Source organism: Peromyscus maniculatus, chromosome 18 (assembly GCF_049852395.1).
Source record: "Peromyscus maniculatus bairdii isolate BWxNUB_F1_BW_parent chromosome 18, HU_Pman_BW_mat_3.1, whole genome shotgun sequence".
Classification (NCBI taxonomy): domain Eukaryota; kingdom Metazoa; phylum Chordata; class Mammalia; order Rodentia; family Cricetidae; genus Peromyscus; species Peromyscus maniculatus.
The window spans coordinates 19113406-19138719 of record NC_134869.1 but is presented as its reverse complement, the minus strand read 5'-3'; the positions used below and the strand labels follow the sequence as shown (position 1 = coordinate 19138719).

The following is a 25314-nucleotide window of genomic DNA, read 5'->3' as shown; positions in this document are numbered from 1 at the left end:
TTCTGAGCCTGACATACTCCATGATTGTCAATCACAACTCTTTATTAAGCACGTTCTTTACTCCAAGTGCAATTTGAGAGACTGGGGATAGAAAAGCAATCAAACATACAAAAAAACAAAACAAAACAAACAAACAAACAAACAAACAAAACCCTAAAGCCATCCTTAAAGACTGCGTACTCTCTTGAAAGAAGGAAGAAGATAACCAGTGATGGGTGTGGTGGTACATGTCTCTAATTCCAGAACTTGCGGTGGGGGGTGGGGGCAAAGGCAGGCAGATCTCTGTGGGCTTGAGGTCAGCCTGGTCTACAAATGTCATTTACAATACCAGGACACAATGGAAAAATTAAGGTAGGAAATGAGACACAGAGTGTTAAGGTAGGAAGAGAATAGCCGTCTAAATCCAAATGAGTCTCATCACAAAGATGGTATTTAAGGAGGGTCTAAGGCGGCAGGGGGCAGTAAGCCATGCAGAAAGCAGAGGTAACATCTAGAGCAGACTCGGCAAGGCAGGGATAGGGTTGGTTTGCTGCAAAACCATGAAGAAGCCAGTGATGTGTTTCATCACATATAATGTGATGAATACACTTAAGTCAACCGTTGAGTACAGTCATGGTGGGGTCTGTAGTGGTGACTCCTTGGTAACTTCTGGGGACGTGAGGAAGTGGAAACCCAGGTGTTCAGTCTTGCATGACAAGCCTTTGCAAATGTAAAGAACAGAAGTTAAAGAGGAATTCCAAATGCTTTACTCATCCTTCTCCTTTGGGTACAAGAATTGATCTTCCTGTGTTTCCTTTTTCCATTTTCTTATTTTCGGTTTGAACTAAAGCAAAAACAAAAGTCTGTGATTACAAGGTGGAGGCACATGCTGGTTAAAGGTGAATGGTTTTCAAAAATTGAGTCGTAAGGGCTGGGGGACACCACCAAACTGGTAAAGTGCTTGCCATCTAGGCACGAGAGGTGAGCTCAAGCCTCAGAACCCGTGTGTGTGTGTGTGTGTGTGTGTGTGTGTGTGTGTGTGTGTGTGTGTGTATGTGTGTGTGTATGTGTGTGTGTGTGTGTGTGGTGTGTGTGTGTGTGTGTGTGTGTGTGTGTGTGTGTGTGTGTGTGTGTGTCAGCATGCTCTTGTAAGCCCAGTGCTGGGGAGGTTGAAACAGGATGATCTCTGGGGCTCAGATTACAGCCAGCCTGGCCTATTTGATGATCTCCGGGCCAGTGAGAGACTCTGTCTCAAAAACCGAGATGGGGCTAGAGAGACGGCTCAGTGATTAAGAGCACTGGCTGCCCTCTAAAGGACCTGGGTTGAGTTCCTGGCACCCACAGGGTGGCTCACAGCCATCTGTAACTCTAGCTTTTGTGGGTATTAAGCACACATATGGTACACAGACCCACATGCAGCAAAAAACCCTTACATATAAAATGAGTAATTTTTGAAACGTGGACAGTGTTTGAGGATTGGCACTTCTGGCCACCACACACATGTGCACACATGTGCATTCAGAGCAGCATATGTACAGCATTTGTGCTTTGTTGGGGCTGGAGAGATGCTCACAACTGTCTGTGACTCCAGTTCCAGGGGATCCAACATCCTCACACAAACACACCCAGGCAAAACATCAACACACATAAACAATGAATAATTCTTTTAAAAAGTATACTTGGGCCGGGCGGTGGTGGTGGTGCACACCTTTAATCCCAGCACTCGGGAGGCAGAGCCAGGCGGATCTCTGTGAGTTCAAGGCCAGCCTGGGCTACCAAGTGAGCTCCAGGAAAGGCGCAAAGCTACGCAGAGAAACCCTGTCTCGAAAAACCAAAAAAAAAAAAAAAAAAGTATACTTGGTTGAAATGAGCAATAGTTTTACCTGATCAAAGAAATACATGGGCCCAGAGTAAAAAGGCGTAGTGCCAAGGAACTCCTCCATTCTGCCATGAGACCTGGGAAGGGAGAACAGGAAATCTGAAAAGGAATTACCATGGCCATAGGTAAGAGTCCAAAGCGCCTAACGGTTTTAAAGTTCAGATGTTTTATTTTCAGTGACATATGCACAGTTCTGGGATGGACACCACTGTTCTTTTTATCTTCGTTTTCATGGTGGGGTCCCTGACGCAACACATTGCTGACACTTTGGACCAAGTCATCCTTCAAACTAAGCCGTCTGATGTACTATAGGATGTCCAGAGGCAGACAGATCTCTGTGGCTTACAGAGCGAGTTCCAGGACAGCCAGAGCTGTTACACAGAGAAACTCTTGAAAAACAAAAAACAAACAAACAAAATGAAGAGTTTTCCAACTTCACTAAAGACCAGCCTCTCATCGGAGCTGGAGAAATGGTTCAGTGGTTAAGAGCACTTGTTGCCTTTGCAAAAGACCGGAGTTCAATTCCCAGCACCCACATAGTAGCTCACAACCATCTGTAACCCTAGCTCCAGGGGATCTGATGCTCTCTTCTGGCCTCCAAGAGCACCAGCATGCATGTGGTACATATACATACATGCAAGTAAACACTCATAGGCATAAAATTTAAAAAAAAGATGAGCCCTTTGTTAAAGAGAAATTTTTTTTTTTCTGAGACAGAGTTTCCCTGTGTAGCTTTGCACCTTTCCTGGAACTCGCTTTGGAGACCAGGCTGGCCTCGAACTCACAGAGATCCACCTGGCTCTGCCTCCCGAGTACTGGGATTAAAGGCGTGCGCCACCACCGCCTGGCTTGTTAAAGAGAAATTTTTAGGACAGGGTGTGATGGCCCATGATTTAATCCCTGCACTCAAGAAGCAGAGGCAAGTGGATCTCTGTGAGTTTGAGGCCACCTTGATCTATATATTGAGTTCCAGGCCAGCCAGGGATACACAGTGAGACCCTGACTCAAAAAGAGAGAGACAGAGGAAAAGAAAAGAAAAAAGAAATCTGTGCTCACTTGTAGCCAAAACATAAACATAGGCAAATGTTAGTTGGTGCATCAGGAGGAACTTAGCTATGCCAGGCAGGCAATTGTGGCCAGAGGCTGCTACCAAGGATAGTTTTTAAAAGGCATCAGAAAGCGATTTGTGATTGTTCATGTCAGTAATCCTAGCACTCAGGAGGACCGTTGTGGGTTCAAAGGCAGCCTGCCATAGCAAGCATTGCGTCACCAGAGTGATATCTCAAGACCCCGTCTCAAAAAAACCAAAAATGGATGAATGAGTGAACAAACTAAAAGAGAAAAACAAAGGAAAGCCAGAGTAGACACACAGACTTTCTGGTGTTGAGACACTGAATGGAAGGGAGCCACATGACTCTGCTGCTTGTCATCAGGTCTGATAACCGGAGTTCCATCCCCGGGCCCCACATGGTAGAAAGAGAGAACTGACTCCTGAAGGTGGTCCTCTGGGATTAAAGGCATGCGCCACCACTGCCCAGCGTGAATTATATTTTTTAAAGGAACTTAGCCAGTTCCATCTTCCACCTGGGCCAGCCTAGAGATATCAACAGCTAGAGATCAAGTCTTCAACGATATCTGTGCACCTTAGAAAGCACCTTTTTGGGAGCTAGAGAGACAGCTCCACAGTTAAGAGTGTATACTGCTCTTTCAGAGGACTGCTTCCAAGCACCCACACCATGAGGCTCACGACTGTCTGTAACCCCAGTTTCATGCAGTCTGGTGTCCTCTTCTGGTGTCTGAAGGCGTCCGCACACAAGGGCACAAACTCCCACACGGGCTATATATACATAATTAGAAATACGCCCTTTTAAAAGAAAGTTCCTTTGTGTACTGGGGGATGTGGGTCAGTGATAGAGTGCTTGTTTGGCACTCACAAGGAAGGCCTGGGTTCAATTCTTTAACATCACACACACACACACACACACACACACACACACACACGAGAGAGAGAGAGAGAGAGAGAGAGAGAGAGAGAGAGAGAGAGAGAGAGAGAGAGAGAGAGTCCATAAATAAATAACCTACCTTCTGCCTCATCCACTTCAAGTTTTGAGAGATCTACTGGTTCTGACATGGAACAGTTGTGTGCCAGGGTTCCATTTAGAACTCTCAGCCCAGTTGATTCCACCCATGACCTTTATCTTGGTCCCTCCTTAGTCACTCAGATATAAGGATGGAGACCCCTGCAAGCTCCTAGGACCTTGTCAACATAATGGCGGTGAAAAACTGAAAAAAACGGCGGTCTACAACACACAGAATTGGAGCATGGCTTCAGGGGATGTGAGCTATAAAGCCTTTTCTATCTGAAAGTCAGAAAAGCAGGAAGTAGGTGCCTGTGGGTGGGTGGGTGGGTGGGGCGCGTCATGACATAGAATGGATGAGGCATAGTCCAGCACTGGGCTGGGATTAAAGGCATGCGCCACCACCGCCCGGCTCAGCTTGCTTTCTTATACCAGCCAGGACCACCTGGTTAAGGGTGTCATTGCCTACAGCGGCCTGAGACCTGTCACAGCCATCATTTAATGAAGAAATGCCCTATAGATTTTCCTGATGGATGCATTTTCTCAGTTGAAGTTTCCTCTGCCTGGATGTCTCTGGCTTGTGTCAAGTTAGTAGCACAGAGGTTATCCACACAGAGATTATGGGGGAAGGTGAAGAATTCTACTGATAAGTATCTAATTATCTTGCAATTGCAGAAAGAAGCTAATGATACATTGCAAGGTAAAGGTAATTTAAGATGTCATTGGATGCTATCAAGATAAGGGAAATTGTTGCTCAAATCTTAAATTGCTCTTTTAATAAAAAAAACCCAGAGCCAGGTATCGGAGTAAATGCTGAAAAATCAGAGAGACAAAGGAACAAGACACCTCTCGCCTCTAGGACTCCTCAGCCTGAAAGCCTCCGTTCCTGTCTCCTCCTCCTTATACACCTTTCTCAGCCCAACCGTGTTATAGAGTGCAAGGGAGACACATTTAATTTCAAGAAAAGTCTGCTCCAGAACATTAAGGAGGGAAGTACAAGTCACTGGTGAAATGGGTTTGAGATCCTTGATCCTCAAGCAGGACAGGGAACCCCAATTTCTCCTTAATGGCCTTTGTTCGTATGGTCTAACAAAATCGTCCTGTGGAAGTGCCAGGGGCTCCCTATCTTTTGAGACTGTGCCAGTCACTCTTCTGTAGTGGTTGATATGCCTGGCCAAACTCTATTTGCTGAAACATGTAGCTCTTTACTTGCATTCATCATTTCCTACAGCTTCTTCTGGGCTGACCATTCCTTTGAGGTCTCCTTGACAGCATCCCACACGCCCATCCACACACACAAAGCGTGAGAACCCCAGCGTCCTCCTGCTTTTTCTTTGCACCTTGGGCACTGAGCTCTCGAGTCTTCCGCCACACTTAGGGCCAGTGTCGCTAGCATCCCTATCTCTAGACCCACCTTTCTCACAGACTCCTGGGCGTCTGTCTGTATGCTTAGGATGTAGGAAGCTTATCTCTCACTCTACCTCACCCAAAGTCTTCTTGGCCTACTGCGTTCCTTATCTCAGTGAGAGCTACCACTCTCCACCCAGGAAACGGGCCAGAAACCTGGATGGCATGCTTCTCCCCATCTCAGGACTATTACATTCTTTTAACTATACTTCAGGAATATTTCTGTCCTCCAGCCTCTTCTCTCTGGTCCCCCGTTATAAGGCTTATATTATATTATTATATTGCTTCCAATTTCATCAATACTGTTACCAGCAGTTACGTACCACTTCTCGGTTACCCCAGCCTCTACCACCTCTGTTCTCTTTAGAACAGAGACCATTAGACCTAAAGATCTTATTGCTGGTTAAGGTTTTAAGAGTTGATGTTGTATTGCCTTTGAAAATTAGTATGGCCGGGCGGTGGTGGCGCATGCCTTTAAACCCAACGCTCGGGAGGCAGAGCCAGGCGGATCTCTGTGAGTTTGAGGCCAGCCTGGTCTACAAAGCAAGTTCCAGGAAAGACGAAAAGCTACACAGAGAAACCCTGTCTTGAAAAACAAAAACAAAAACAAACAAACAAACAAAAAATCAGTATCAAGGTGCAAAACCCCATATCCTCACTGTCACTTTGTAATGATACAAAAAGATGCTTTAACTTAAAAAATTAGAAACTACCACATTTTCAGAGTAAAAGTCAGAATCTATTAGGATGGGGAGCGCTGGTTTAGAATCTAGACTGGCAACAGAGTGGCCTTTCACAGTATCATTCTTCAATTGAGAGTGTACTTTATCCACATGGTCTCTGGGTAGCTCATCTGTGCCTCTCACCAGCTACATTCGTGTGTTAAGGTCCATCCCCCAACGCGGCTGTAGCTGGAGACAGACTTGTTGAGGAAGTAGTCAATACCAAATAAGGTCTCAAGAATGGTGCTCTAATCCTGCAGAAGCGTTTTCTTATAAGAAGGTCCAGTCACAGCACGTCTAAGGAGGTCATCTGCCAGCCAGGCGAGGGACCACACAGCATCTAACCCTGATTGGAGCAGGCTTTTTCAAAGAAAATAGGCTTCTATCCCCACAGCCGTGAGGAAATAGAGTTCTGTTTTTTATTTTCCTGATGTGTTTGGTCTACTTACTTTTATTATTGCTAATTCTTAACCAGAGAAAGAAATTTGAAATCTAGACATACATTTGGCGGGGGGGGGGGGGGGGGGGGGGGGGGGGGGGATGAAAGAGTAGTTTTCGAGAGGATTGGAGAAGGACTGCCTGAACCTTTGAGATAAATAATGTGCTTCTGGTTTTTTGTTTTTGGTGTTTTGAGGCAGGGTTTCTCTGTGTAGCCCTGGCTGTCCCAAACTCCTTCTGTAGACCAGGTTGGCCTTGAACTCAGAGATCTGCCTGCCGCTGACCCCGGAGTGCTGGGATTAAAGGCAAAGGCATGCACCACAGCCTGCCCAGCTATGCTTCTGTCTTTAGTGCTGGGGATTAATGCAGGGCTTTTAGCGTGCCAACATGTACCCTACCACTGAACTACACACACTCCCAGGTCCCATGTTTTTGTAACTGTGTTTAGGCCTGTATAAAGTAAAAGCACTAGCAAGGACAACCTTAGCACTATTTTGACATCAATGAAGCTTGATACCTAGTTTAAAACTAATGGAAACACCAGAACTCTCTAGGTGGACAAAGATCCCTAGTCAGTAGAACTCCATAGCTCATCAAAATAGTCACTCACCATCTCCTTAGGCAATGGTCTAAGTAAAAAAAAAAATTGCAATCTGAACATGGGGTTCTCTAATAAGATACTAGGGGTGAATGAAGATATGGGCAACATTCAAGTATACTCTGTTGAAGCATCTTTCATTAAAAAAACTGTCCCAAACTAAGAAGTTGGAGTGTGTGTTTTGGAATCATTGGAGAAGGCTGTGTTCCCATTGGTCAGAACTTGTACTTGTCACGAGTTAGAAAATGAGAGAAGCGTGAGAAAAATCTTATCTTGTTTTGAAGTCCGGTCTCCAGGCGGTGGTGGCGCACGCCTTTAATCCCAGCACTGGGGAGGCAGAGGCAGGCGGATCTCTGTGAGTTCAAGGCCAGCCTGGGCTACAGAGTGAGTTCCAGGACAGGTTCCAAAACTACAACAGAGAAACCCTGTCTCTAAAAACTAACTAACTAACTAACTAAATAAATAAATAAATATAAATAAATAAATAGGGTCTCTCTATATAATCCTGGAGCTCACTATGAAGACCAGCTTGGCCTGGAGCTCACAGGGATTCTCCTGCGTCTGCCTCTTGAGTGCTGGGATTAAAGGGATTATCGCCCCCAAGAGAGGATCCTATCTTGAATCTCGCGAGGTTGGGAGTACAGTACAAGAAAGGCGGAATCCCGGCTGCCAAGATTACCCCAAGCTTCTCGACAGCGTCTTCGTCAACTGTGACAGCGAATTTAACGCGGTCTTTGAGTCATCAGATGTAACGCAGTCATCAGGGATGTGTATAATAAACATACACATTTTTTTTTACCTCCCCCCGCCCTCTCGTCGCTTCCTGTAGGACTTTGAAAAACCGGGGACCTTAAATTCCTCGTGCTGGGGAGCAGCTCGGGCGCGCCCCGCGGCGGAGGTCCTCGGCCAGGCCCGGGAGATGCGCACGGAGGAGGACGCCCTGGGTGTCAGGTCGGGGGCGGGGCTGAGCCGGGCCGGACTGAGCCGAACCGGACGAGGGGGCGGGGCTGAGCCGGGCCGGACTGAGCCGAGCCGGACGAGGGGGCGGGGCTTAGCCGGGCCGGACTGAGCCGAGCCGGACGAGGGGGCGGGGCTGAGCCGGGCCGGGCGCGGGGGCGGGGCTCCGGCCGCGTGCGGGCCGAGTCCTCCGCCGTCCCAGCATTCCCCGCGCCGCGGACCATCGAGAGCGGCTTCCGGCGTCGCTGGTGGAGGTGGGTGAAGAAGGAGCGGGTCCTCAGCCTCCCGCTCCCTCCCTCGCTCCCGCTCCCTCTCTCGCTCTCTCTCGGGCAACATGGCGGCCGTGGAGGAGGAGGAGGCAGCGTCCTTCGGGAGCCACCTGAACGGCGACCTCGACCCGGACGACCGGGAAGAGGGGACCTCCAGCACGGCCGAGGAGGCCGCCAAGAAGAAAAGACGGAAGAAGAAGAAGGGCAAAGGGGCCGTGTCAGGTAAGGGAGTCATGTTTTCGCCCGGCCCTGCCAGGAATGGCCGAGCGGAGCGACTCGGCTCGGGCCCGGCTCGGGTGATCCCGGGGCCGGGAGCCCCGGAGCCCGGGAACCCTGGGCCCTGGTTAAATCGCCAGGCCTTGGCGGAGTGGCGTGGCCGGCTTCCTCCCGTGCCGCGGCGGCTCGGGGATGGGGATGGGGATGGGGATGGGGGGCGGAGAGAAGGAGGAGGAGGAGGCGGCGAGTTGCCTCCGCTCCCCGAGTGGGTAGCGCTTAGGGTCACGGAGCGCGAACTCAGCTCCCACGCAGTCCGCGCCACGGACCTGAAACGTGCACGGGGTTCGGCTCCACCATCTTCCCACGCGGTTGGGGCGCCGCCTCGAAAGAAAAAAAAAAGCCCCGTCTGGACCGTGGTCCGCGGCCTCCTGGCTGGACCGACACCTATTTTCGTCGAGGCCGGGGCCGGGGTGGGCGAGCACACATTGCCGGGACTGGACGCCCTCCGCACGCCTCGTCCGCATTTGCACCGGGGCCTTTAGACTGTGGACTGCAGATTTGGGGTGTGTGTGTCTACGAGTGTGTGGTGTCTTTACGGGCCAACTCGTGGCACTGACAGTTGGCGGGGTGGTGCGAGTTTTCACGTGCTTCATCTCACAGCGGGGTCCAGCGGTAGGGTTTGGGGGCCTTTGATGCAACTTGCCTGCCGCGTAGACCGAGGATTCGGTGGTATGGTTGGGTTTCCTCAACCGGCGATAACCTAAAACCCGGGCAAGGCGAGGAAAACAAGCGGCACGTTTACAGCTGGACCATGTTAACGAGGAACGTGTTTGATCTTGAGAAGTTTTTGTTGCACAAGCGCCTTCGTTTCGGTACAGAATTGTTTTCACCTGCTGGCATTTAAGATTGCTCAGATAAGGAATGAGAGGGGAAAAAATGGGGTTTGAATTAAGGAAAGTTGGAAAGGACTTAGCACATTTCAGAAATTTGGTGGATGGATGGGAGTGATAGTGTAAGAGTTGTACCCTTGGTTTTTAGGGTTTGTTTGTTTTTTGAGGCAGGGTTTCTCAGTGTGTGTAGCCTTGGCTGTCGTGGAACTCGCTCTGTAGACCAGGCTGGCCTCGAACTCACAGAGATCCGCCTGCCTCTGCCTCTGGAGTGCTGGGATTAAAGGCGTGGGCCACCACTGCCCAGCGGTTTTCAGCTTTTTGAGAGGGTTTCACTATGTAGCCCTGGCTCTTCTGGAACTCCACGCCAACACCAGTGGACAGGGCTGGCCCCCAATTCACAGAGATCCTCCTGCCTGTTCCTAATACTTTTGTTTTTTGTTTTTTGTTTTTTCCCCGAGACAGGATTAGGGTTTCTCTGTAGTTTTTCGCCTTTCCTGGATCTCGCTCTGTAGACCAGGCTAGCCTCGAACTCACAGAGATCCTACTAGCTCTGTCTCCCGAGTGCTGGGATCAAAGGCATGCACCACCACCGCCCGGCTTACTAATATTTTTTAATAGTTGGCTCTCTCAATGGGAATCCTCTTTCAGTAACCAGAATGTGCTAGAGTGTGTTTATCTATGTAGACATATTGCTACTGCAGCCGGATTGTAATTACTTCAGGCCTGCTTAGATGTTTAAGAACTTGTATTTTAGTAATGGACTGTCTTTTCCTATTTATTTTGATTTTTGCCCAGTTGATGTGTAATAAATCCTCTTCCTGAGGCCTTCAGCATAATTGCCTATTTTAAATATCTATTTAGTAATTAAAATACTTATTGCCATCTAATTCTTAAATATCCTTTAAGGTTAAACTGCATAGGAATAGGGACCAACTTACATTTCCATGTATCCTGTAGGTGCTGTCATGTGTAATGGAGAATTTTCTAGGGTGAATTGCGTGGACAGCACTACTTAGGTGTGGAAGGTCGTGTTTAACAGTTTATAGTAATAGCGTTTCAGTTTGTGTCCTGCGCCACTTATTGTGAAGGGACTTATGAACTGTGCGGGATCATTAGAGTATGTCCAGCTGTGGTAAGTCCTTTGTTACATTTGTCCTGTTTTGTTTGAACAGCAGTGCAACAAGAACCTGAGAAAGAATCAGGAGCTTCCGTAGAGGAGGTAGCAGGACAGCTGGAAAGACAAGCCTTGGATGAGAAAGAGCGGGATGATGATGATGAAGGTAAGCGGTTCGTTTGGTCTTTGGTTAGCAGAGACAGAAAATGCAACATTTGTTATTCAGAGATCATTTCATGTGTCTGTTGGGTGCCTGCATGTCAGTGCCCCACGTTTGTGCTAGACCTTAAGAGGCCAGAGCAGTGTGTTGGATACCTGGAACTGGAGTTAGAGGCTGCCTGGTGTGTGTGCTGAGAAACCAAACCTGGGTCCTCGGAGAGCATAAGTGTTCTCTCCTCTGCGAGCCATTTCTCCAGCCCTGAAAAGAGGACAGGAATTAGGAAAATATGCTATTTGACCACATAGTAATCGTCTGTAACATTTGACCTGTTAAAATTTAATTACTGCCACAGATAAAAAGGAAAGGGTATTGTTTATTAGCAACCCCTTGGCTGTGTTGAGCACCTGCTCGATAGCAGGATTTTGACTTTCAGATGAGTACTTGGCAGAAGGCCAAGTGCTGCGTGAGTGTGATAAAATTAGAGGCTGCTGTTTCAATATTTACTGAACTGCTACTACGTGCTATCTATCTAGGATACTTTCATGTGCCTTCTCTTTCTAATCTCACAAACCCAGCTGGGGTAGATAGATGCTCTGTGTGTGTGTGTGTGTGTGTGTGTGTGTGTGTGTGTGTGTGTATGATGTGGCATGGCTAATATATGTAAAACGGTACCAAAGTTTGAAATCGAGCATCTTGTCCAAAGTCTGTCCCTTCTCTTGTCCATACCAAAATTGGTTTTCATCATTCTCAGATGCACATACTGGAGTGTTTCTAAACTCAGGTGGATTTGGTTTATACTATAAGGTTTCTGAAGACAGAAATTGCTAGAATTCTAGTATTGAGGCTGCCAGTAAAACGGTGGAGGAGAGGAGATTAGGAAAACCATCCCTATTTTGCGTCCTGTTTTGGCAGAGGGGGGAATGGGGCTTTCCCAGTCTCTGATTTTTGGTTGTCTGCTGCCAGCATCAACTGCTCTACCTAAGGACTGTCAGTGATGCTTCAACTACACGCTGGATAAGGTAGTTTGAATAGTTGTTTTTACTTTAGAAAGATAGGTTCACTGTCTTCAAGAAGCCATTAGCTTTTCCTCTTCCTTAAGCGTACCTCTGTTCTATCTTGCTTCAAATTATAGATGTATTTTGAGCTTTGTACAAGAAAAGGATTTGCAGATTATAGGTAATACAGTGGGCTGCTGTGAGGAACCTCACATTGCATTCTTGAAGTGTGCCTTGTTTCATTTCACCTATAAAGTTGCCTGAATCTTGTTGACATTGAAAGGAGACTTTTGTATGTTAGATTGGTGGTAGTCTCCCAATTTGAGTTAATTTTGTTTCTAATTAATTGGCTACCAGAATCAACATTACTTGTATTTTTTTTAATTACCTTTAATTATTTTGTGCATGCATGCATATCCATCATGCATGTATCAAGGTTCTAGTACAGCCTGAGGGAATCGGTTCTCCTTTCTACCATGGGTGTCCCTCGGGTCCAGCTCAGGTCATGAGGCGTGACAGAAAGTACCTTTGCCTACTAAGAATAAGGCAGACTCCTTTCCACCTGCCTCTGCTTCCCCAGAGTTGGTAATATAGGTACAGACACCATGGCTGGTCTCTGTGGTGTTAAGAATAAGCTTTGGAGGGGATGGAAAAAACAGATATTTCAGAAATACTCCTTTAAAGAAAAACTGGTTGCTGTGGTTGAGAAACAGAACATAGAGTTGAAAAGGCACTCTGATGTGCATGTTCAGTTCAGTGCAAATTAGGTTTGGAATGTGGAGGTGTGATTTTGGAGTAGCTGAATGAAAGGAACTCTGGTTGGAAGCATTTGGGACTTGATTAAATCCAAATTGAACTTGGTGTTGGTAGCTCTTGAAGGGCAGAGCCAAGTAGATCTCTTAAGGCCAGCCTGGTCTACCATAGCAAGTTCTACAGAGCTACATAGTAAGGCTCTGTCTCAAGAAAAGGAAAGAAAAACCCACTGAACAGTCCAAATGGAAAAGACCGTTTGTTTGAGTAGGGGTTACTTTGGGAAAGTTTTGAAGCCTGGTGCACAGTGCAAATGAGAAGATTCCTTGAGAGAGCCTGGGGAAAAACATAGGAAAGGTGAGATCATTTTTAAGGCCACTTAGCAATTGGCTGTGTGTGGTAATGAATATTTAAACTGGCTGTCTGTAGTAGGGATGGGAGGGAGAGTTAAATGGAGCAGTACTAGAGACTTCCAGTCTTAGGAGCAGGGAGGTGGCATTAGTACACTCTAGGGGATGAGTTGGGTGCCAGGATATTGGTATTGCTGACTGAAATAGTCAAGTCGGGGATAGTCTCCTAGAGATTGAGGAAGGGTGATTGCAGGCAAGGAGGAGGATAATGAATTTCATTTCAGGTGTATTGAACTTGAAATTGTTGAATACCAGTGTGAGAAGTTGATCCTGTGGCCATCTGGCATTGTGCCAGAGGTAATTCATTAAATCATTTTTTCTTCTGTATGAGACCGATCTTGTGTGGGCCAGGCTGGCTTTGACCTCAAAATCTTCCTGCCTCAGCCTCTTGAATGCTGGTGTAACGGGTGTGCAGCGTCAGGCTTGGCTTCATTCAGTACTTGCTTTTTATCCAGAGCATGTTTATTGGGAGGGTTCCCACTCGTGAATCTGGAGTTTTCAGTGCTGCTTCCTCCAGCAGGAGCATCTTTGTAAGCTTGGCTTTTCTCTCTGTAGACGGACAGGGCAGCAGAGCGCTCAGTGCACAAGACTCCCGTTTGTGCCTGGCTGCAGACTCTGGGTGGGAACTGGAGAGCAGCATCCTGGGCATCTCACACCCATGGAGTGGGAGCAGTGCTCTGCTCCAGCTTGTTGTGTTGTGTTGTTTTGGTGCTTCCTCTTTTCCTCTAGAAAGGAGATCCTTTCTGAGAGGCATGCTCTTAAAGGGAGGTCATCACAGCCAGGAAACATTCAATACATTTTAAGTTGGCTTAGAAACCAACAAGTTGTCCAAAATAATGTTTATTCTTTTAAGTATATAGATTGGTGAGTGTACAAACAGTGTGCAATTGTTTAACAACAAAAATATACACGATGTAGTCAATATTTAGATTTAAAATACTGTGTGTGGAGGGGAGGTCAGAGGACACTTTGCAGGATAGATAGATTCTCCTTTCTACCCTGTGGGTTTTGGGGGGTTGAATTCAAGTCCCTACCCACTTAGTCATCCAGCTGGCCTGTGGTCTGTTTTCATTATTACAGTTCTCAGCTCCACAGAGCATTTGCCTGGTGTCCCTCAGTGTCTGGTTCCTTTGCTCCAGACCCTCACCCTTGGCATCTCTCATCTGTTTCCCCACACGGTGTTGTCTTTCCTGGAATATCATGAATGCAATCATTCACACTCACTTTCTGTTGTTGCCTCTCATCACTTACTGTTGTGCGTATGGATGTGTATGGTATGGGTGTGGGTGGGGAGCCAGAGGACGACAGTGGGGTCTTTCTTCTCACTCTGCCTCGTTCCCTTGAGTCAGGGTCTCACTGAGCCTAAAGCCCACTCCCTTAGCGAGGCTTGCTGGAGCACCCCTGATCTGCCTGTCAATTCTACAGTGTTGGAGTTAGGGGCACATGCAGCTATGCCTAACTTAAATGGGTGCTGGGAATTTGAACTCAGGTCCTCACCCTTGTGCAGCAAGCTTTCTTAACTAATGGGACATAGCCCTAGTCCCTGCCTAATAGTTTTGACAGTCATCCACTTGTTTGTTCCTTTTTAGGAAGTATTAATGCATTTTTATTGCTAAGTGGTATTCAAGATTTTGCTTGTCCGTTTACTCATTGAAGACTGCTATTTTTTGTCTATTGTGAATGTTTATCCAGTCATTTGTATACATGTCTTTGTGTAGATGTGATTTCATTTCTCTGGGTAAATACTTAGGAGTAGGATTCCTGGTCACATGCACATGTATCTATAATGTGAGATACTACTAGAAAGGCCCTTTGATGCTGTTTCCCTCTGGAAGCTGCCTCATTTGCACATAACACACAGTGCTATGCTGAGAAACTTTCAAACCAGGCATTGTGACATAGGCCTTTAGGCAGTCAGGTCTCTGGGAGTTCAAGGCCAGTCTGGGCTAGAGAGTGAGTTCCAGGACAGTCAGAGCAATATAGTGAAACCCTGTCTCAAAAGAAAGAAAGAGACAAACTTTTTCCTAAGTGTGTCATTCATGTCAACAGTGAGTATCTATTGTTAGTATTCTTGTAAGAAACTGATAACAGCCAGCTTTTAAATTACAGCCTCTGTAATAAGTTGTATTGTTAGTCCCTGTAGTTTGCAGTTCCACGGTGATGGGATCTTACTGCTTTGCATGTATCATTTTGAAGTGCGTGTGGTAGTCTTTGCTTCCTGGTTTATTTAGCTGTCACTTTTGAAGTGCGTGTGGTAGTCTTTGCTTCCTGGTTTATTTAGCTGTCACTGAGCTGTAATTGTTCTTTGTATGTTCTGGATGTATGTTTTACAGTATTTTCTCCTTTGTGGTGACTACTCCACTTTGCTGATGGTATCATTTGCAGTACAAACAAGTTTAATTTTGATGACATGCAATTTATGTCCTCGTATAGGTGGTACTTTTTGTGTCCTCTCCATAAATTAAGCCACTGTCTTTGAGGCCATGAGAGGTTCTTTTTAAAAGGTTTTATACATTTTTAACTGCTATGTCTAAGTATGTTCTTCTATATTTTTTTTTTTTTTTTTTTTTTTGGTTTTTCGAGACAGGGTTTCTCTGTGTAGCTTTGCGCCTTTTCCTGGAACTCACTTGGTAGCCCAGGCTGGCCTCGAACTCACAGAGATCCGCCTGGCTCTGCCTCCCGAGTGCTGGGATTAAAGGCGTGCGCCACCACCGCCCGGCTTCTTCTATAATTTTTAAATAAAAACTTAATTAATTTTTCTGAGACAGGGTCTATTGTTAGCCCAGGCTGGCCTCAGGACGTGCTATGTTAGCTAAGGATGACCTAGAACTTGCCATCCTCCTGTCTGCATCTTCTCTGTACTTAACTAGGGTGCTCTGCTAACTAAGATACACCCACTAACTAGCTCCTAAAGTTGTGTTTTTATGTCTAGACATCAGTTGTCAGTTCAACGAATAACCACTGAGTTGGTATATAGTATTAGGATGAAATAGTCTTTGTCTACTAGGAATATCTTGGATTGATAGCAAGGAAAAACAACTTTTGAAAATGTAAATTTCAGTCTGTTAAAATAGTTAGAACCATAAACATATATCAGTATTCAGATCTGGCTCTGGTGGCATCCTGTTACCAGCTAACTTGTGGCTATTATTTTGTACTGATCACATGTGAAACATTGAGTTAAGGAGGCACTTAGCTTCCAAGGGATGCTAGAAGATCAAAGACAGACCTTTTTATTCAAAGGAGAATGGTTTTAATATCCCACTTAAAGTTTAAGAAGTCACTGTAGAAAGAAGTTAAATAACATCCAAGTTCACACAGCTGGGAAGATTTTTGATTATCTTTAAAATTGCTTGTGCATCTTGAAGTCTTTGCCTTAGGTTCATGTTTGAAGTGGGATACTAGACACGAGGTGTTTCCCAGAGCAAAAACGATCTTGCAAGGCTGGAGAGATGGCTCAGCGGTTAAGAGCACTGACTGCTCTTCCAGAAGACCCGGGTTCAATTCCCAGCATCCACAACAGTCACAACAGTCTGTGACTCTAGTTCTAGGGGGTCCCACACCCTCACACAGACATACGTGAAGGCAAAAATACCAGTGTATATAAAAACAAAAACTATCTTGCTTACTTCTGTGCATGTTGCTTGGCACCTAACTAACACACTGTTAATGGAATGATGGATGTTACATGTGATGCATTGAAGGACATCGAAAGCTGTATATTCTAAAATATTTTCATATTCTGTGTAATGGTAATGTAATTGAACATAAATTATAAACCTCCCTTTCAAGCTGCTGCTTTCGATACACTGAAAGCATTTTTAGTAGCTGTAATTACCACATTCTTGTCACTGTACTAGTTTAACAACACATGTCTAATTGATCTTTTACAAAGCCCACAGATAAGGAATCATCATAAGCCATTGATTATGACGTATGTGTGTGTGTGTGTGTGTGTGTGTGTGTGTGTGTGTGTGTGTGTGTGACTAATTAGATGATTGTAGAGTGATAATAAAAAAATTTTAGGGATTCTGTTACAAATCCAGGACTTAAAGGGGCATGCTTCAAAAAGAAAACTGGTCATTTAATTTAAAAAGGAATTTTGTGTATATGGGTGTTTTGCCTGCATGTATGTCTGGTGTGCCATTTGTGTGCCTGGTGCCTGCCGAGTCCAGAAGAGGGCGTCAAGCAACAGATCCCCTGAAACTGGGAATTAAACCCAGGTCCTCTGGAAGAGAAGCCAGTGCTCTTAACCACTGAGCCTCCTCTCTAGCCCTTTGACCTTGTTTGTAGGTATAGATATCTGAAATTGCTGATGAAGTCATATCATTAGATGGAACATTTAATATATCACATGGTGAGCAAATGGTAGACCATCAACATATAGTTGTCTGGAGGATATCTTGTTTATATCCCTATTTCATAGTACTGTGATTTGTGGACAGTCAGGTATTTTGTAACATAATTTATTTTTGTTTTTATTTTATGTTCATTGGTGTTTTGTCTGCATGTATGTCTGTGTGAGGGTGTCAAAAGCCCTGGAATTGGAGTTACAGACATGTGTGAACTGCCACATGGGTGCTGGGAATTGAAGCCAGGTCCTCTGGAAAAGTAGCCAGTGCTCTTAACTGATGAGCCATCTCTCTAGCCCGGTAACTTAGTTATTAAGTCTCATATTTGAGTGTTGTTTTTTGTTTGTTGGTTTGGTTTTTTTTGCTATTGTAACCCAGTTGGCCATAAACACACAAACATTCTACCTCAGCCTTCCAAGTGCTGACATTACTGGCATGAACTATCTATCTAGCCTTTTTGAGACTCTGAAACCTGTGAACCTACAGGATGTATATATGCATATTGATTTTTGCATACAATTTGACCCAAAACTCTTTTTCTTCAATAACTATTCAAAAATAGGCATTATAAAACATATCCCATTATCCCTCACTATGTAAGAATCAAGCTTACATTTATTCTGGTTTGCCTACATCATTTACCATTCAGGACTGTTCAAACAAGTATGTTCAGTAGAGCTCTGACTGGCCTGATACAGAGATACACCTACTTCCTGAGTGCTGGGGGATTAAAGGCTTGTCTTAAATTGATACAGTATTCTTAAAAATATTTTCATTCTGGCTGGAGAGGTGGTTTTGCAGAGCATCAGAATTTGTTTCCTAGGATCCATGTTGGGTTGCTCACAACTGATTATGTATCTCCAGACCCAGGGGATCTGACCTCCATGAGTACTGAGCATGGATGTGGCATACATACATACATTTAATTTAGAAAATATGTATTTTATTCAACAGTTAGAGTAACTGTTAGTCAAAGTAAAAGGTGCTAGCTCTTAATGTCATCACATCTGATGCTTCTAGAAACATGGAAACAAACTTGTAAGATTGTTGAATAGCATCAGTGTTGTTCAGAGGCATTGTGTGCCCACACACTGGCTCTTATGCCTGCTTCCTTTCTCTGCAGTTTAAATAATGTTTGAATTTCTTTCTCAGATGGAGATGGAGACGGAGATGGAGCCGCTGGGAAGAAGAAGAAAAAGAAGAAGAAGAAGAGAGGACGTTAGTGTCTAGCATCGTGTTGGATGAGCAGTGACTGTTAGCCAGAGGGTTGGGCAGAGCTAGAACCTGCTAGAACATAGTGCCTGTCAGTGAAATAGACACGTTTGAATCAGTGAAACCAATCATTTTGATTTAACAGTCTTGTTGACATTTTTTAGCTGTTATCCTCAGGAATGTTAGTATGATATTTGCCTTTAATGATGAGTTCTTAAAATTTATATAATTTTAAATGTACATACCTTATAGAATTAAGTAATTCTGCAAAGAATGGCAGAAGCAATGCCACTATAGGGCAACAGGAAGAACATAGTTTTTGACTATCTACTAGCTTTGAAATGACTAGATTTTGGATAAATCGTTAATGAGAAGTTCTGTAAATTAAAGTGTGAATGTGGTGAGGTTTTAGTAATAACTTGCATATTGTACGGTTTCAAATATGTTTCTGCTACACTGTTTTTATAGATAGTATAACTGAATATTTGTATCTCACAGCAAAAGTGCAGACAGACCCTCCCTCAGTTCCAATATGTGACCTGTATCCTAATGGTGTATTTCCCAAAGGACAAGAGTGTGAATACCCACCCACCCAAGATGGGTAAGAATCCTAACTACCTTCCCTTTGCCTCTGACTCCTGTAGCTCAGCAGTAAAGCCAATTTAGCTTTTCTCGGAAATTTACTCCACAATTTCATCAAAAGTTTGTGACTTACTGCAAAGAAAATACAGTAGAAGCCTCCTTATCCAAAATAATTAGGACCAGTAGCAGGTTGGTTAATCAGGAAAACATGTTCGGGTGGGTGTTAAAAATCTAAGTCTTTACAGATACGGTAAGTGACTTGTTTTTCCCCTCTTCATCTTTCCGCATGGATCTGTATTAGTATTAGATTGCAGTTTTCTCCTCCATAAACTGTTCATAATGCTTTACCTATTAATTCATTCTGGATTTCTGGGAAGATTAGCAAAATGAGATGAGCTGAGAGTTGGTGTGTGCTGTGTGCAACATTTTCCCTGAAAACATTTACAGTTCTTGTCAGGGTCGGGTGTGTGTGTGTGTCTGTGTCTCACTGAACCTAGAACTTGCTGTTTTGGCTATTGTGGGGACCAGTGATCTTCTAGGGTTGCCTGTTGGCTGCCTGCAGCGCTGGATTTAGAGGCACAAACCATTGCACAGGGGTTGTTTTCGTGGGTGTTGGGATCGATCTGAACCCAGGTCCTCAAACTTGACTTAGCATTTTACCCACTGAACTATCTTTCTAGCTCCCACGCTTTTTCCTTTTTAAATTAAAAAAGAAAAACCTGTGTGTGTGTGTGTGTCTGTGTGTGTGTCTGTCTGTGTGTGTGTGTGTCTGTCTGTCTGTCTCCTGTCCATATTTGTGTGGCTCCAGAGATAGAACTTAAGTTGTTAGGCCCCCATGATGAGTTCTTTTCCTGCTTTGCCATCCTGCTTGTTCACAACAGTTATCTGTACTTAATTTGACAAAAAAGAAAACAACTTTTTCAAAGATATATTTATTTTATTTTATTTTATGTGTATGTGTGTTTTGCTTGCTTGTATGTGTATGTACCACATACATGGTGGTGCCTGGGAAGTCAGAAGAGGGCTTTGGGTCCCCTGAAACCTGAATTAGAGATGGATGTGGGCCTCCGTGTGGGTGCTGGGGACTGAACCTAAGTCCTCTGCAAGAGCAGCCAGTGCTCTTATCCGCCGAGTCCTCTCTGTAGCCCCAGACAGACTTTTTTTAATGACTTGTCTTTAATTGAGACTTTTCAGAGCAGTTGATGGAAGCAGTTCATTTTATGTATGGGACATAGTAAGTTACATGACTACTTTAACATAGATGACTCAGCAAGCAGGCTTGGGAGCAAGCTCAGTTGAGATGTGAAGTGTTCTGTGAGGGTGTGCCATGTGGTCCGCAGAAGCTCGTAGGGGAATTCTTGACATGGCTGTGGCATTTGAGTCTCACTGGAACACTTGGATTGGCCTTGCGGCCCAGGCAGGTGACTTAGGCCTGTGCCTTCACTCCTCTTCCACAAAGTGGACCCTGCCGAGGACTGCTCTGATGGACGTGTGGACACAAGTGCCCAGACAGCAGCAGGGGCAGCCTCAGCACTAGGTGAGGAGTCCTCCGTCCAGGATTCTCTGGTGTGTGCCCTGAGGAAGAGCAGGCCTTGCTGACTGCAGTCCGGGAGCACTGGCTACGGAGGCTTCTGCTGTGGCACTGTTTCATTCCCTGTTCTGGACAGGAATGGTGTCGGGATCACAGAGATGCCTTTCTTTTGAATTCATCTATCACCACCCCTACCTTAACAGGTCATAAATACATGGAATTAACATTAATTACATGAACTCTAGTATGTATGATGTGATCACATTTGTTTTCAAGTATAATCTTTTAATTATTTTTTGTTTTGCTTGTCCCTCTTCTTTCCCTTCTTTCCAGACCCAATGTAACCACCTAGCAGGTAGCCTTCCATATTTTTCTATGCTCATGTGTGTGTGCTTTTGTGTGTATATAGATAGGAGGGGAGATTTTGGTCGTTTATAAAGATGCCATCAGAAGCATTCTTTTTCACCTTGGCTCATTCAGTACTACCTCTTGGAAGTCTCTCCAAGTTAGAAGAATAGCTCTGTTATTCTTTTGAATGGCTTTGGTATTCTGTGGTAATAAGTATTATTTTTTTCCTCATTTTTCTAATTCATGAACATTTTTTACTTTGTCTCCTATTTTTTTTGCCATTATTATCTTTTATAATAAACATTTTGGGTAAATAGGTAGAGTATCTTGTGTGGGTATTTTATTACTATGAAATAATTTTCCAAGAGTGCAATTCTAGAATTAAACAATATTTTAGTTTATAATATACTCTTAGTGATTTTTGAACATCTTTTAGTTGTTGGCTTTTTTAATTTTTTGGTTTTGTAAGACTGTTTCTCCGTGTAGTTTTGGTGCCTGTCCGGGATCTCACTGTGTAGACCAGGCTGGCCTTGAACTCAGAGATCCACTTGTCTCTGCCTCCCGAGTGTTGGGATTAAAGGCGTGTACCAGGGTTTGAGTGTGGGGGTCAGTGAATAGATTCTGGGAATTGGCTCTCTCCTTCCACTGTGTAGGTATTGGTGATTGAACTTGGGGCATTCCTAAGGTGTGGTGGCAAGCACCTTTACCCACTGAGCCATCCTGCTGGACCTATTTTTAAGATAGTAACTCACTTTGTAACTCCTGCCCCTCCTGCCCCTGCATCCTGAATGCTTGGATTAGAGGCATGAACTCTTGTCCTGCCAGGCAGTGTTCAGACTAACTTCATACATCTACCACTGACCTATATACAAGTCCTTTTTTGTTGTTGTTGTTGTTTTTTGAGACAGGGTTTCTCTGTGTAGCTTTGGAGTCTGTCCTGGAACTCACTCTGTAGCCCAGGCTGGCCTCGAACTCACAGAGATCCATCCACCTGCCTCTGACTGCTGGGATTAAAGGCGTACGCCGATGCCGCCACCACCACCTGGAACAAGTCCTTTTTAAAGATTTATTTATTTTTTACATGTATGAGCATTTTGCCAGCATGGAACTGGAGTTAAAACTTACATAAGATTTTCTATGATTCTGATTTCTGAAGTTTGTTATATTCCTCTTTCTAAATTTCATGAGCAATTTTGAGAGACAGCTGTTATTTTTACAGGCAGTTTATATTGCGTAGGAAATATTGACAAAATGAAGAAAGCAATGTTCTTGATTCTGCCAACAAGTAAAAGCCTCTCCAGGCATTCAGTGTTTCTTCTTCAAAAGCCTCTTGATAGGAATGTGCGTTATAAATACCTAGGGTGGTGCCCATAAGATGGCGAGCGGGTAAAGGCACCTGTTGTAGTAAACAGAAGAGAAATAACTGGGAACTGTACTGCATGACAGTCTAAACTGTGGGCTCTGAGGAGTTATGATCAAGTCTCACTTAACCAGTACTGAATAGGGTAACAGTTTTTTCCTTTATGCTCTACACACACACACACACACACACACACACACACACACACACACACACCTTTCACTGGACTATTTAAAGATAACTGCTAGGTATTTGACTTAATGATTTTGCACAGCATCTCATAAATGTAGTCTCTGAAAGCTCACCACTAGGGAGACTCAGTGACTCCCCACATTACACAGATGCACACTCTATGTTTAGAATCCTTACCCTTTCTGTTCTTCTCCATTTTACCCTTTAACAAATCAGACTTGTAGAAAAGTCTCATTCTTAAATCTCCCTGTTTTCCTGGTGGTAGGAAACATTTGTCTGTAAACTGTAAATAGGTGTAGATAAGTTTAGGTTATATTTTGGAGTAAACATTTCTGACAGGGCTATATCATAATCTTTTAGGCCACATCATACTCTATTATAGTAGGAGTATTGTCAGGCTGAGCTGTTAGTCTGCTGAGTGTGAGCACTTAATGTGATGACACTCAACACCCCCCCCCATTAGTTGTGCGTGTGTGTATGTGCAAATGTAAGCAGGTGTGCAGGAGTGGAGACATAGGTCAACACCTGCTGTCTTTCCCTCTGGCTCTCTGCCTTAGGAGCCTGGGTCTCTTTCTCACTGACTGGAGCTTGCCAGCCAGCCTCTTGTACTTGCCTGTTTTCATTACTCTACCCCACTTGAGGGAACAGGTGCATACCCCCACACTTGGCTTTAATGTGAGTACTGGGGATCCAGACTCGGGGCCTGATGCTTCCATAGTAAGCCCTTTACCCACTGAGCCATCTCTTCAGCTTAGCCCCTCCCTCTCCCTCGCCCCCCCCCCTCTTGTTTGTTGTTGAGACAGGGTCACCTGTATAGCTCTGGACTGACCCCGAATTCACACAGACCAGCTGACCGTGACTCCCTGAGAATCTATCTGATCAGTGCTATGATTAGATGTGCATCATAATGCCAGGCAGAGTTTTCTTTTCTTTTTACTTTTCTTTTCTTTTCTTTTTTTTCTTTTTTCTTTTTTCTTTTCTTTTCTTTTCTTTTCTCCCCTCCCCTCCCCTCCCCTCCCCTCCCCTCCCCTCCCCTTCCTTCCTTCCTTCCTTCCTTCCTTCCTTCCTTCAAAACCTTTTGTTGTAGTTCACAGGGGATCTGTGATCCTTTGGAACCATTGGCATATCCTTTTACCTCAACCACATTTCACTTAACTGTTTTAATATCTAGTGATTTTATTCTATTAGATAGTTCATTGGAAACTACAAAATTGTAACTTCTAATTGGGTCATCCCTCTATATTACATTTATTACATTTTTTCAGAAGATGAGTATTCTTTTACCAAGCAGGAATCCGTTACGGTATGTTCCTAGTTGAAGATTTAAAATATTCTTGACCAGTTTTCATAGAAAGGGATTTTTTACTTGCCTTTATATTTTAATTACTTTGAGCTTAAAGACACACACACAGAGGTGTATATATGGTACAGTGCTTTAAAATGCAAATGAAGCCAGGCGGTGGTGGCTCACGCCTTTAATCCCAGCACTTGGGAGGCAGAGGCAGGCGGATCTCTGTGAGTTCAAGGCCAGCCTGGGCTACAGAGAGTGAGCTCCAGGAAAGGCGCAAAGCTACACAGAGAAACCCTGTCTCGAGAAAAACCGGAAAAAAAATAAATGCAAATGAAATTAGCTTTTAAGTTCCCTTGTGCTGAACTCAAATAATGCCAGAGGTCATACACACATCTTTAATACCACCACTAGGGAGGCAGAGGCAGATAGTTGTAAGTTGAAGCCAGCCTGGTCTCCATAGCGAGTTTCAAACAACAATAACAACAAAATACTATGACTGCTTTAAATTAGTATTTAGACACATTTGGTCTTTTATTTTATTTGGTATTATTTGAGGCATGGGATTTTACTATATAGTTCTGGCTGTCCTGGAACTCACTGTTTATACCAAGCTGGTCTCAAACTCACAGAGATCCTCCTGCCTCTGTCTTCTAAGTGCTGGGATTATTTTTCGTTTTCCTGCCTTTGGTGTTTTGATTTTTACTATCCACTGATAAAATGGGCTTGAGTGGTTGTGACTCAGGTGGTAGAGTGCCTGCCTCGAATTCATAAGTCCCTGGGTTTGACCCACGACGTGGGTAAAACTGGGCATGGTGGGGCACACCTCCCTCAATTCATAAGTCCCTGGGTTTACACACACACACACTCCCCAGGTGGATAAAACAACATGGTGGCACACACCTGTTTTGGGGAGGTAGAGACAAGAGCATTGGAATTTGAGGAATTATCAAAGGTGAAGTTATATAAGTAATATACTCTATAGTCCTTTCCTGTAAGGTTTTTAAAGTACTTCCGCCCTGCTCAAAACCTGCCTTTAAATTAATGTACTATTTAACAAAATTTAGTCATACTAGTGGATAGGTAGCATACATTTCCAAACAGAAAAACAGAAAAGGTTTCTGTTGTGCTCAAGTGTGAAATATTCTTCTGTCAAATAGGCTGTTTCTTTTGGGCCTTTGTAGGAAGTTGGTTTCCAGCAGTAGCAGCAGTGATAGGAATTGATGAACTCTTGGCACTGTTACAGAGAGTCAGAGCATTGGGGGATTGACGTAGAAGCCTATAGTTTAGGACAGTTGTGTAATGTAAAGGGTCATCCAGCATTAGGCCTTGAGCGTTACTGTTGTACTATGATAGGCTTGTCCGTGCTGCTCAGTAAGAGCTCTTTCCGAGTCTGCAAGGCCTGGAGTCAGATCCACACATTCGTGAGGACCTGAGTGTGGACCCCTCCAGGTTTAGTGAGAGACTGTCTCAGAAAGCCACAGAGGAAGACGCCTTGTGTTGACCTCCAGCTTCACACATGCACACACTCAACACACCGATGGAACTGTAGAGTGTATATAAGCATATGTAGCTGTGCTGCAGTGC

The 25314-nt window shown here is 44.6% G+C and overlaps 2 protein-coding genes across 8 annotated transcripts in view; one reads left to right on the top strand and one right to left on the bottom strand.

Moving 5' to 3' along the window:
* LOC107402647 (uncharacterized protein C3orf20-like) overlaps positions 1-7899 on the bottom strand; it is a 94581-nt gene extending 86682 nt beyond the window's left edge. For 4 of the 6 annotated variants that reach the window (XR_006065213.1, XM_076554635.1, XM_042263274.2 and 1 more), the window contains exons 1-3: positions 7781-7899; positions 1863-1935; positions 750-823 (exon numbers count right to left, since the gene is read on the bottom strand). Coding sequence is in view for 5 of the 6 variants with exons in the window: in XM_076554635.1 (XP_076410750.1) it covers positions 750-823; positions 1863-1935; positions 7781-7890 (257 nt within the window). In the remaining variant the exon portion in view is untranslated. Of the gene's footprint in view, positions 1-749; positions 824-1862; positions 1958-3940; positions 4078-7780 lie in introns of those variants that run through there. The other 2 variants (XM_042263275.2, XM_042263276.2) reach the window with 2 other exon arrangements.
* Positions 7900-8206: 307 nt separating this feature from the next.
* Positions 8207-25314, top strand: part of Metap2 (methionyl aminopeptidase 2) — a 29543-nt gene continuing 12435 nt past the window's right edge. The window contains exons 1-4 of one of the 2 annotated variants that reach the window (XM_042263568.2): positions 8207-8549; positions 10606-10713; positions 18367-18432; positions 18925-19027. In XM_042263568.2, coding sequence (XP_042119502.1) covers positions 8393-8549; positions 10606-10713; positions 18367-18432; positions 18925-19027 — 434 coding nt within the window. In that variant the 5' untranslated portion in view covers positions 8207-8392. The remainder of the gene's footprint in view (positions 8550-10605; positions 10714-18366; positions 18433-18924; positions 19028-25314) is intronic. The other variant, XM_042263569.2, reaches the window with a different exon arrangement.